The sequence below is a fragment of the Aquarana catesbeiana genome, linkage group LG04 (genome assembly GCF_042186555.1).
Source record: "Aquarana catesbeiana isolate 2022-GZ linkage group LG04, ASM4218655v1, whole genome shotgun sequence".
NCBI lineage: Eukaryota > Metazoa > Chordata > Amphibia > Anura > Ranidae > Aquarana > Aquarana catesbeiana.
In genome coordinates this window covers 621,590,171-621,603,126 of record NC_133327.1, presented here as the reverse complement: position 1 = coordinate 621,603,126, position 12,956 = coordinate 621,590,171, and the positions used below count along the sequence as shown (strand labels likewise).

At 43.4% G+C, this 12,956-nt stretch overlaps 1 protein-coding gene across 1 annotated transcript in view; it reads right to left on the bottom strand.

Moving 5' to 3' along the window:
* Positions 1 to 2,824: 2,824 nt before the first annotated feature.
* TMEM63A (transmembrane protein 63A) overlaps positions 2,825 to 12,956 on the bottom strand; it is a 122,306-nt gene continuing 112,174 nt past the window's right edge. The window contains exons 22-23 of the mRNA XM_073628313.1: positions 11,337 to 11,402; positions 2,825 to 3,459 (exon numbers count right to left, since the gene is read on the bottom strand). Of these exons, the coding sequence (XP_073484414.1) occupies positions 3,334 to 3,459; positions 11,337 to 11,402 (192 nt within the window). The 3' untranslated portion in view covers positions 2,825 to 3,333. The remainder of the gene's footprint in view (positions 3,460 to 11,336; positions 11,403 to 12,956) is intronic.

The window sequence follows — 12,956 nt, the reverse complement described above, 5'->3', positions numbered from 1 at the left end:
CAACTAGAGCCTGTAGAATAGGGGCCGGGCACATGGATTAGGGGGGCGGGGCCCCTGCGCCCTGCATTACGGACCATCACTGATCACAGTCTAATTCAATGTATTTGGTGCCATGGCTACTCCAAATTGCGTCTTCTGAAGCTGCATGTCCCACTGGCGTCCGGTAACCCTGGCAAGTGGGACATGCATGTGCAGGAAGGCCAGAGCAGTCTGTGGGGGGAGCTAAACCTATATATATGAAAAAAAGATATACAATGTATCAAAATGGAATGTAAACCTAACCAGATTATATACAATACTAATAATAGACATTCATCTCTTGGAAAACCCCTGTAAACCAAAGATCTGTGTTCTAACCCCTAGAGTGTGTAACTCCAGAACATTCCCCTTGTAATACAACATATTACCTGTCTCTTGCTCTTTTTATTACAAAGAGAAACATTGTGGGGTTATGAAGGTAATACTACTCATCTCAGATAAGGAATAACATTTCTATTCAAAATTCTTTCTTGAAAAATGAACCTCTGTTATTAATATTGAGGCATTTAGTATGGCAGTTTTATACTGTATTTTGATCCACTTTGTAATCTTGCACCGCTTTGTATTTTTCGTGCCTTTCAAGTCTATTATTTGTTATTTGGTCAATTGTTTAAATCCTTGTCGCCTAGCACCGGCACGAAAACTATTAGTTTCAGGACATCATATATCTTCTTGCCCATGGTTCTCAGGGTTATGTCTGCCCATGTATAGTTACTGAAGTCTAATTGAATATTCAGTTTACATAACCTAAATACATTTCAGGTACAAAAAAAGAGATGTGCAAAGTCTTACAGTTTGCTTTCTTTATAAAGTAACCACAGACTGAGAATACCTCTCCTCTACAAGCATGCTGCAAGAAGGACCCTTGTGCTCTGTATGGAAGCAGTGATCTCTCTGCAGAGGTTACAATATGCCCCCTGCTGAGTAAGACCTATAGATCGGCAATCAGCAAAGCTCATGTACCGGGCTGATTGAAAAACTGTATCTCTGACTCAGCAGGGTTGTGTCAGACTTCTGCTGAGAGACCACTGCTTCCTGACAGTAAAAGATCCAGCACTAAGGCATTCTTAGTCCTTGGTCAGGCCCAAAAATTGGGCCTAAAAGGATTTCCTAAAAGGAGTAGAGGCTGTTTGCAAAGGGAACATAGTAAAGAAAAAAAAAAAAGTAAAGCCGTGTTCACTTCAAGCAACAATATACAATATCATCCTAGCAAAAATCCTTTGTTTTTTCATTTCACCCCTAAATGATTGGGTTTTTGAAGTCAGCACAGGTTCACTTTATTTACCATCATTCACTTTGCAGAGGAAACATACCCTTTACAAAGTTAACAGTCCATATTCCTTTTGCAAATAATCTCCAATGTATGAATCCGTACCCAGCGTAAGGGCCATGTTTACCCACACAGGGATGCGCGAATGTCTGTGCGGGAGCACAGCCCTCAACGCACCCCATTTGGGGCCATGCACCAGCATGGATGTCACATTAGGAGCAGCAGCTGTGTCTGCGCATCATCCCAACTGACGGCAATGGGACTGCCTGCAGGGGGTATCCCAACTGACGGCAATGGGGCTGCACCAAACACCTGAGCATCCCTATGAGGGTAAACACAGGCATCACCAGGGTACGAAGTTATACGAAGTGATATAAGCCCTTATATGTAGGCAAGCAGTGTAAGTACCTGAATTGGACCTGGTATCAGCCTCTTGCACTCCCTGTACAGCAAAGCTGGAGTGTGAGAAGAAGCAGCACAAGGAGCCAATCAGTTAATATGCTGACAGCACGCATGCTGATAGGAGGATTAGAGTGACAAAGAGATTAGTTAGTTAATCATGGTTTTGCTTCTCCTTTCATTGTTCAGTCACAGGCTGGGGGCAAATCTAAGATGATCTGAGGAATTAGGTTGAATTATTCTGACCATCAGACCGAGGACATCAAGCAGCAAAAAAGTACTGTGGGGGAAATTCCTGGATTGAAAAGTAAATGTTGCAGCAAAAGCTGTTTTTTTCAGATCAATACTAATGCAATATTAATACTTACAGGAGAATCCTATCCTAGTTCTTTACTGCCACTGTTCTGATAAATGTAACTGAACCCCATTTCTAGGATTGAATACTAATGAATCTTATGCACTTTGACACCGTTATGTCTTGTATCCTTTTTTTAACGAAATGTACTTTTTCTCCAGTACAACAAAATATGTGTTTACTGAATGATTTGCTGCACCTTCAAGCCCCTTCCTTGATTAAAGCGGAGTATCACCCAAAAGTGGAACTTCCGCTTTAAGGAATCCTGACCCCCTGACATGCCACGTTTGGCATGTCATTTTTTTTGGGGGGGGGGGGGGGGGCAGGTACCTAGTTTTCACTGGTACCCAGCTCCCATTTCTGCTCCGGGCCGCCTAGGCAACTCCTCCTCTCTCCCTCCCTTCCCAGCAATCGTCTGGGACATGCCACAGGTCCCAGAAGATTACCCGGCCACTCAGGACGCGGTGCGAAGTGCGCACCCGGCTGTGAAGCCACAAGCTGTCACAGCCGGGTGCACACAGTAGTGACATCGGCGCTGCGGAGAGAGGAGAGGGAGAGGAGCAAGGGTTGGGCGGCCATATCGCTGGACCGTGGGACAGGTGAGTGTGTGTTTATTAATAAGCACAAAAACGGGTGGAACGCTGCTTTAAGGAAAGAACTGTTTGTCATTTCGTGAGTTAATCTTTTTAAACATATTATTCATTTACCTGACATTTTGCTTTAAATAGATGGAAAACAAATAAAAGCAAGAACAAATATCCAACCTTTTCAACAATAATAAAATATATTGGCATATTTAATACACAGTGAAAAATATTAACCTTATTAAGTTCATTTCAAAAAAACTTCAGTATCTCCCAGATACAACCTTAACTCCAACTGTGCTGTTCAGTTTTTGGTGCGTTTGGTGAAATGGTCCGACAATAAAATATTCCCTCATTTAAGTGTTACCAGTCTCTATTAAAAAAAAAAAAAAGTAGTACTGTGCATGGACAGCTGGGAACACTGCTTGCTCCAAAAGTATATACTGTACTTATGTAAGAAAGCCTGGTCCTCGCAAATTATCTTTATGTAACAAAAACTGATCCTAAAAGACATTCCAACCCTTTTCCTCTTTGTGACCTAACTGGCTCAGGAAGGGCTGCAAAGTCCAAAGCCCTTTTAAGATCTCTTTCTCCATCTCTAAACACATTATATCCTACTGCATAGATTTAGAGGAGCAATGTCTCCCTCCTGTGGCAATTCCCGAGTATTACATCATGTCTCAGAGTTACTCAGTAAATAATGCTTGCTGGTCGTCTGTAGTGACAGGTTCCGTTGACTCTTCCATAGTTCCATAGCTTCGGTGGGTCTCCTTATCCAAATCCACAGAAAGTAGTACACTGGGGACATACATCTGAAATGACATTTAATCACAATAAGCTGATGTGATGGAAATATAAAACATGCTGTGAAGTGACTTAAATCCCTAATAACATAAAACTGTCTCAGAAATTTGCAGCAACTAAAAGGCTTAAAATGAAACTTTACACGAAAAATTAAGTCCTGCTAGAGGACTGCAGGGGTATAGCTATGTAAAACACTCAAAATAAGAGCCTATAATGTATAAAATCAAGTAATACGCGGATCTAATCCTGCTCTGCACTTGCTCAGTTACTCTCCACTTTTAGGCACCGCCGGTCTGCAGACAGCCTTAAAGCTGAATTAAACCCTCCTATCCTTTACAGCCAAGGAAGCTGCTTCTGTTTGATCTACAACTGCCATGATGTTGTACATGTGAACAGTGATGACACCAGCCATTTAATGATTTGACAGTTTGGTTGAGGACACAAGCACATGCGAGTTAGCAATCCCTGCATTTCAGGAATGTAACGGTTTTTAAACCGCTGAATTGATGGGTCTGGTTCCACTTTATAATTTACTGCTGTTCAGTGGCCATTAGTGGTGCCAGTCAATGCTCCCTATCAGTCTCGCCTATCAGTGCCGCCAATCAATGCCCATCACTGCTGCCCATTAATGCCCATCAGTGTCACCCATCAATGCCTATCAGTGCCCATCAGTACCACCTATCCGTGCCACCGATCAGTGCACACCAGTGCTGCCTATCAGTGCTGCCTATTAGTGCCCATCAGTACCACCTATTAGTGCCCATAAGTGCCGCCTATCAGTGCTCATCAGTGCCACCTATCAGTGCCCAAAAGTGCGGCATATTAGTGCCTCCTCATCAGTGCCACCTAATCAGTGCCCCCCAGTTCAGCCTATCAGTGCCCATCAGTGCTGCCTCATCAGCGCACATCAGTGAAGGATAAAAATTACTTAATTACAAAATTTACTGACAGAAACTAAGTAAAAAAAAAATTATTTCACATTTTGTCTTTTTTTTTTTTTTAAGTAAAAAAATTAAAAAAAACAGCAGTGATTATATACCACTAAAAGAAAGCTCTATTTGTGTGAAGAAATATTAAAAATTTCATTTGGATACAGTGTAGCACGACCGCGCAATTGTCATTCAAAGTGTGACAGCGCTGAAAGCTGAAAAATGGCCTGGGCAGGAAGGGGGTGTAAGTGCCCTGTGGGCAATTGGTTAATGTGGAATGTATGTTACTTGCTAAAGAACATTATTTTTTATCAAGTTGTTATGGGTAAAGTTCACCTTGAATTGAATTAGATAAAATATGAATGTTAAATCCTGAAACCAGCCGTGTACTATTGATTGCTATACAACTTTATCAAAATTTAGACAATAGGACCATTTGTAAATTTCACTGACATTTCTTTTTTAGGCTGGTGGGTTAGTTTTGATTGCTGATCAACTTTCAACTGATTCTAACAACCCAAAATGATAACTAATTATATATTTCATGAAATCAATTGCATTACAATCAACTATACATACAATCAATTACAAATTTCTGCATGTATGGCCTACATTACTCATGTCGTCATACGTAGAACTGTCCATGTAACTAACTGCATACTGTAGGGAAAATGTGCCATTTTTTTTTTTTTTATGCTGATGTGGCCCTCTTCCAGAAAAGCTTGGACAACGTTGGTTTATGCTTTATATGTTTTAGGCTCCATTCCCACTAGTGTGACTTGCCATGAGACTTTTGGGCACAAGTTGTTGCCCATGGATATCAATGGAACCCGTTCTAATATATGCGACTTAAAGTCACAGCAACTTGGAAAAGGTTTCTGCACTACTTTGAAGTGACTTTCTTACGACTTGAGTGCCAGAGAGTGTAAAGTCACATGAAAGTCGCACTCCAACGTTACACAACTTTGAAGTTGCACTAGTGCGAATGCAGCCTTATGTCGTGTACAGACGATCGGTAATTCCGACAACAAAACCGTGGATTTTTTTCGGACGGATGTTGGCTCAAACTTGTCTTGCATACACACAATCGCACAAATGTTGTCGGAAATTCCGAATGCCAAGAACGCGGTGACGTACAACAAGTACGACGAGCTGAGAAAAATGAAGTTCAATAGCCAGTGTGGCTCTTCTGCTACCTCCAAAGAATGTAGTGACCTTTCTTCCGTAGAACAGGGATCTGGAAAAAAGGAAGGCAGAACAATATCTTGGTTTAGATGGAAATCTGAAACCACTTTCGGTAGAAAGCTAGGATGAGGGCGCAATACCACTCTATCCTTATGCATGATTAAATAAGGCTCTTTATAGGAAAGGGCTGCTAATTCTGATACTCTTCTAGCAGAAGAAATGGCTACCAGAAAAATTAACCTAAGGATTAAGACGTGTCACCCCCTACATAAAGTTTCAGACCAAAGAATGTGAAGCAAGTGGCCGTTGAAATAATACTGATAAGGCAGAGATCTGGTCCTTGATGGTACTCAAGGCCAGCTTCATTTCTAATCCCATTTGTAGAAAGTCAAGAATTCTACCTATGACATATTTTCTGGGATGCCAACCCCTGGCTTCACACCAGGATACATAAGTCTTCCAAACTCTATGATAAATCACTCTGGAAGCTGGCTTCCTTGCATTGATCAAGGTAGAGATCACAGGACCTGAAAGCCCACGACTCTTCAGAACGTGGGTTTCAATAGCCAAACCGTCAAATTTAGCGTTTGTAAGGCAGGATGGAACGCTAGACCCTGAGATAACAGGTCTGGACGGGACGGTAGGGTCCACGGGGAACCCACCGTCATCCTTACTATTTCTGCATACCAAGTCCTCCTGGGCCATGCGGGAGCTACCAGAAGTACCGACTTCTTCTCCTGCTGGATCCTGCAAAGGAGTCGTGGCAGTAGCAGAATAGGAGGGAATGCATAAATCAGTGAGAACCGATGCCACAGAATCACCAACGCATCCGTCCCGCATGCAAGAGGATCCTTTGTTCTTGCCACAAACTTGTCGATCTTTTTGTTGAACCTGGATGCAAAGAGATCTACATCTGGAACCCCCCATCTTTGGCATATGGCCCAAAAGACGTCGGGATGAAGAGACCATTCCCCTGGGACTAACCGCTGGCAGCTCAAATAGTCCGCCTGCCAGTTCTCTATCCCTGGGATGAAAACTGCCGATATGCATGGCACATGCTTTTCTGCCCAGACTAAAATCTGGTTTACTTCTCCCTGAGCTGCACGACTCCTGGTGCCTCCCTGATGATTGATATAAGCCACTGCTGTGGCATTGTCGGACTGGATCCTGACAGGGCAACCCTGTAGCCTGAGAGTCCAGGCCTTTAGGGCAAGATATACCGCACGGATCTCCAGAATGTTGATGGGTAAGGTCCTCTCGATTTCGGACCATTCCCCTTGGACCGCAGACTGTTCCAGAACTGCTCCCCAACCCCAAAGACTGGCATCCGTTGTTACCACTGTCCAGGTAACCGGTAAAAAGGATTTCCCTTTTTGCAGGTTTTCGGGTATTAACCACCAACTAAGGCTCTGACGCACTGTAGGAGACAGATGCATCGGAAAATCTAATGCCTGTACTTTCTTGTTCCAGGCAGACAGGATACTGTGTTGCAGCAGTCTTGAATAAAACTGAGCATAGGGAACTGCTTCGAATGAAGCCACCATCTTTCCCAGCAGCCTCATACAAAGGCGAACAGAAGGACCCTTTTTTGTCCTGACTACCTGAATCAGTTCTTTTAAGGCACTGATCTTTGCCTGAGGTAAAAATACCTTCTCTTGGCTTGTATCTATGACCAGGTCCAAATACTGTAGTCTTCTTACTGGTTTTAAGAAAGATTTTTCTAAGTTGAGAATCCAACCTAGGTATTCCAAGTAGTTGACTGTGGTGACCAAGTTCTGGTTCAGGCAGGCTACCGACCGGTCTATCAACAGCAGGTCGTCTAGGTATGCTATGACAGTTATACCTTGGGCCCTTAATCTGGCCAGAGGAGGAGCCAAGATCTTTGTAAACACCCGAGGTGCAGTGGCTATCCAGAAAGGCAGGGGTATAAACTGAAAGTGGCGTTTTTCTACTTCGAAACGCAAATACCTTTGATGAGCAGGGAAAATGGGTACATGCAGGTACGCATCCTTGATGTCTATTGACGCCAGAAATTCTCCTCCTTGTAGGATGGGGACTACTGACCGAATTGATTCCATGCGAAAGGATCGAATCTTTAGGAATCGGTTTAGATCCTTTAGATCCAGAATGGGTCTGACATCTCCATTTGGTTTTTGAACCATGAAAAGGTTTGAATAAAATCCCAATCCCTGCTCTTCCGTGGGAACCACCACGATGACCTTTTGCGACAATAGTCGCTCTAACGCTAGAAGGAGAGACTGCTTTTTCTCTGGATCTCTGGGGACATTCGATCTGAGGAAACGAGAAGAGGGAAATGCTCGGAACTCCAGTTTGTAACCTAGAGTTACCGTGGAGATTACCCATCTGTCCTGGAAATCTTCCTGCCAGAGCTTTGAGAACTGTAGCAGTCTTCCCCCCACCCGAGCAAGCGGGGGCGCTCCTTCATAAAGAGGCTTTAGCGTCTTGTCTAGTAGGCTTCTTCCCCCAGGACTTCTTTTGTCCCTGAGGTCGACTCTAAAATTTATTTCTTGAGCCTGACGGAGGAGGTCGTCGCGACTGCCTGTAGGCTGATGCTCCTGGCACTGGGGAAAGAGCCCGTTTAAAAGAGGGATGTTTACTCCTTTTCTTAACTGGTAAGACTGTGCTTTTCCCACTAGAGATCTTTTGGATATAATTGTCCAAATCCTCTCCAAACAGCCTTGCACCACGAAATGGAAATCCAGCCAGAAGCTTCTTACATGGTGATTCGGCTGACCAATTTTTCTACCATAAGATTCTACGCAAATGCACCAACCCAAGCGAAAGGGGAGAGATTTGGATGATAGAATCTCTGATTGCGTCAACAGCAAAACACAAAGCCGCTGGAAGGTTGGCCAACCCCCGGGCCTGCTGTTCAGGTAGAACTTTGAGGACCTGTTTAACATGGTCTCTCAAGTATTGACAGACTCCGATCGCTACCACTGCAGGTTGAGCTACTGAACCTGCTAAGGAAAAAATATTTTTTAACAGGGATTCCCTAAGCATTGTCGACAGGACAAGTCAGACTTTTATTTACGGAGGAAATGGCGGTGTCAACTGCCGGTATACCCCACATATTTCCTCCATAGGAGAAAGTGTTGAAAACTTTTTAGGCGGAAAAAAATGTTTATCTGGGTGATCCCACTCAGAATAAATGAGATTTTCTAGTAAACTATGAACAGGAAAAGCATGTGTTGTTTGAGGAGGTTTCAGTGAACCCAAAGAAGAAGAGGGTTCTTTAACTGACTCAGATACGGGTAACTTAAATGTGGAGCGGACCAATTCAGCAAGAATTTGCACTAACACGTTCTCATCCTGAGAAGCTGAAGAGGGTCCCTCTCCACTTGATTCCTCAGAAGAGGAATCTTTAGTCCCATCCCGATCCTCTGAGAGGGATTCCTCTCCTTTTTCCCCAGAGTTCCTCAGCTTGAGGGTCCTGGGTAACAGAGGGAGACCTAGTGCGTTTTCTTCCACTGAGTGAGGATACGATTAAGGCCATTGGTCTTTTCTCGAATCCATTAATGGTCGAGGAAAAAACCTCCTGCGTAATGTATACAGGGGCTGAAGTGCCAGAAGCAGATGCAGCCCCTGACCCCGACGGCTCTCCCTGGCCAGCCATCCCAGGTCCTTCAGGGGGGGAAGGTGCTGCAGAAGGGGGGTCCTTAGAGCCTGAGGGAGATCCCCTAGAGCCTCTGGTTTTCAGGGTATTTGTACCTCTTCTACCCATAGTGCAAAGCAACAAAAGGTGGAGGTACCACAAAAAAACACTGACTGCTGAGCGATGTAGTTCAGCAACTGCCACTGCTACCAATGCCCAGTTTGGTGTTTTAAGTAAATGCTGCCTGGGAAAATGCCTGTGTCCCACCTCACATGCGCCCGTCAGCTCTGTGTCCCTCCATAGGCTGTGTGCACCTGAAAGAGTATGCACTTTATAGCCTGTATAGCCAGCGATGTGGGTGTTTAAACACGCCGGACGTCGCGTTAATGCTCCGCCCCCCCTCCTCCGACCACCCCTCCCCCCCCCTCGTTTTTTTTCAAAAACGTGTGCTTTCACGCGCGAGCCAAGGCTCCGATCTTCGGGACAAGCATGGAGGGGAGGCTGGGGTGGAGGAGAGAAGGGCCGGTGGATGGGGGGAGCGGAGTATACTACCGCTATTTTGTTCAGGCCACCCCGTCCCCCTTAAAGCATGGGGGGAAGTATCCCTAATGAGAGAACCCCCCAAACCATCCTACCTGGAGCCCGGCTGGAGGAGCGTACAGCGTGGACACTGAGACAGACAGAACAAACATGAAAAGGTATGTGCTCTTGGCAGCCCCCGGTGGGGACAATAGGCATAGCATACATTTACTTAAAGGAGAAACCTACTAGAATTAAAAAATTCTTGAGGAGTCTCCCTTACCTTATCCAGCTGCAGGGTTCTGTTATACAGACCCAATCTTCACCTCTCACGGTGGGCTCCATTTGAAAAAACCTTCAGAGACTGGGGCCCCCTTGAATAGGAGGATCCGCAGTTCTGGCCCCGTAAAGCACCCCGCCAGGGATATGGCTGAAAAAAACAAATACTGGATCCCGGGGTCCAGCTCTCTAAAAAGAGAAGCGTTACAGGTAAAACCTCGTTTCTTCGGACATCCAATTTGGCCTGAAAAAGCACTTTGAATGGATCCGGTTGCATGGCTTGCCCCAGTATAGGATATTCCTTTGGAGCTCAGCACAGCACATCTTATTCGTGACCAACACCTAAGACAGGAAGGGGAGGGGTTATATAGGGGGTTGAACTTCCTGTCTAGGATGTGACCAGTGTCCAATCACCTAGTGATACCCTATAACCAATCAGTAATTACTGAGGCTCTGTGTCCCGTGATGTACAAGAAAGAAATAACTGGTACAACTAGGGCTCCTAATCCTGACATGTTAACCTTGTGAGTTGGGCCTGTTAAAAGCAGGGAGTGTGAAGGGGGTTGGTAGTTTTTTCTCGCCTCTCACCGGCTATCTTTTGATTTGCACCAATGCCCACGGTGCTTTTTTTTTTATAAAGCATTTTTTACTCAGAAGCATCTGCTTCTCAATTCAGCGGTAATAGAAATCTAATTTTTATTCATTTACAACAGAATTTAAAGTACACCAAAAACAGTAACTTTCCTAGCAATAGTATATGTTATAATAAAAGCTGAACTCTGGGAATTATCAAATTTATAAAATTAACAGTGGTCCAGATTTCCACATTGTAAGTATACATACTTCATACCTGATGGATCCCTGGGGAAGCTGACAAATCACTGCATTAGTTGGTGCTACTACTGTGATAACAGCAATCTTCCAGGTCCTGCTCAGGTTGGGTTCTGTGCATGCAGCTTCCCCTCTGCACACTGACCTCAGGGGGTTGCTCACGCAGAACTGCCACCACTCTTAGGATGTCTTGTATTTTTTTGGATGAGGTGGGGATTGTAACATCACCGACCCTCCTGTCCATCTCATCAGGAAATACCTTGTATTTAAAGGAAACATTTCAAGTTGTCCTATAAATGATGGCGATGTCGACTACTTCAATGATTTTCAGCTTCCCCAGCAACCCATCAGGTATGAGATATGCGTACCTACATTTTGCCAGGCTGGAACTATATAACTATGTGATGCAGATAAATCCGGAGTTCTACTTTAATTGTTTTTACGGATTACCCATACAGCATGGTACACAAAATGAATCATCACTCTGTTGTATAAATACTCATTCTACTTATATCTCAGGACTCACAGGTGACTTCCGGGGAATGTCCTCTTCCTCTATGGGGGCTTCTCTGCCAATCTGCGATTCCAATATCTACAGATGAAGAAAATAAAGAAACACACAAAAATAAAATAATAATAAGGATCGCATACAAATAAGCCCAAAAAATTTTGTGAATTCTGATCAGTAATATGGTATGAAATGACAGCCAAGTCCTGGAGATTAAAGTACATTCAAATCCAAGAACACAAATGTTAAAATTTGCAGCTTACCAATCCTTGGATGCAGTGGCTGCATTCATTTTATTTGTTAAGGCTTTTTTTCCCTGCGATTTCACCTGTTCATTCTGCCAGTAACACATAGGGGTTGATTTACTAAAACTGGACCACTCAGAATATGGTGCAGCACTGCATTGTAGCCAATCAGCTTTCAACTTCAGCTTATTCAATTAAGCTTTGGCAATAAAACCTGGAAGCTGATTTCTATGCAGAGCTGCACCAGATTTTGCAATCTCCAGGTTTAGTAAATCAACCCCATAGTGAGATAGATTTACTAAAAATGGTGCACACCGAATCTGGTACAGCTGTTCATAGTAACAAATCAGCTTCTAACGTCAACTTGATTATCCTGGATTTTAATGAACTAGCGGAGTTATGCTATGATCTTTCCTATGGTTTTCTTTCTTGATCATATAACGGCGAGCGGACCCAGGATATCTGAACAGTGGTACAAGGCATGGAAGATACCCTTTGCAAAAAGTTTGTGTGACCCACCTCAGTGTAAGCTTGGGGGGGGGGTGAATAAATGTGGGTCAGTGTATACCCTGGTGGGTGGTGGGGGCACAGAAGGTGGATTGCGGTGGTGATATAACTAAATACACAAAGCACCTTTGGATAGCTCATTTAAAAAGGAAATTCACTTGATAAATTTATGCACGGATGCACTTTGAAGATTTGGATGGATTTTTTATGTTATGCACTTTTTTATGAAGCACTTTATGGTTGTGCACATTTGTGATTATGCACTTTGTTAATTTATGATTTGCACTTATCACATTATTTGACATTTAAAGGGGTAAGCGCGGCTCTTTTTTTTTTTTTTACAAACTTACTACATGGTGTACAGTGCCTTGAAAAGTATTCATATCCCTTGACATTTTGTCATGTTACAACTAAAAACGTAAATGTATTTTATTGGGATTTTATGGGACAGACCAACACAAAATGGCACAAAACAAGAACAAAAAACCCCTAGTGGTGGACTTTTAGGGCACTTACAAGGTAAAAGAGTATTATGAATACAAAAATAGTTTATTAAATATATAAAACATATAGCATAAGGAATGTGTTTACAACATTGCCACCAGTGTACATATAGTAGTATACAGTACTCTTGCACCCAAGAGTGAAGTGGAAGGAAAATTATAAATGGTTTTTCCAATTTTTTTAGAGAAAATTGAGTACTGTCCGTGATACTTTTTTTATTTGCACTAACATACAATTTTTCAGAACAAGCTTTCGGGGTATGTCCCCTTCTTCAAGGTCCGAGCAGGTCAGTACTGCTTGGACCTTGAAGAAGGGGACATACCCCGAAAAGCTTGTCCTGAAAAATTGTATGTTAGTGCAAATAAAAAAAGTATCACGGACA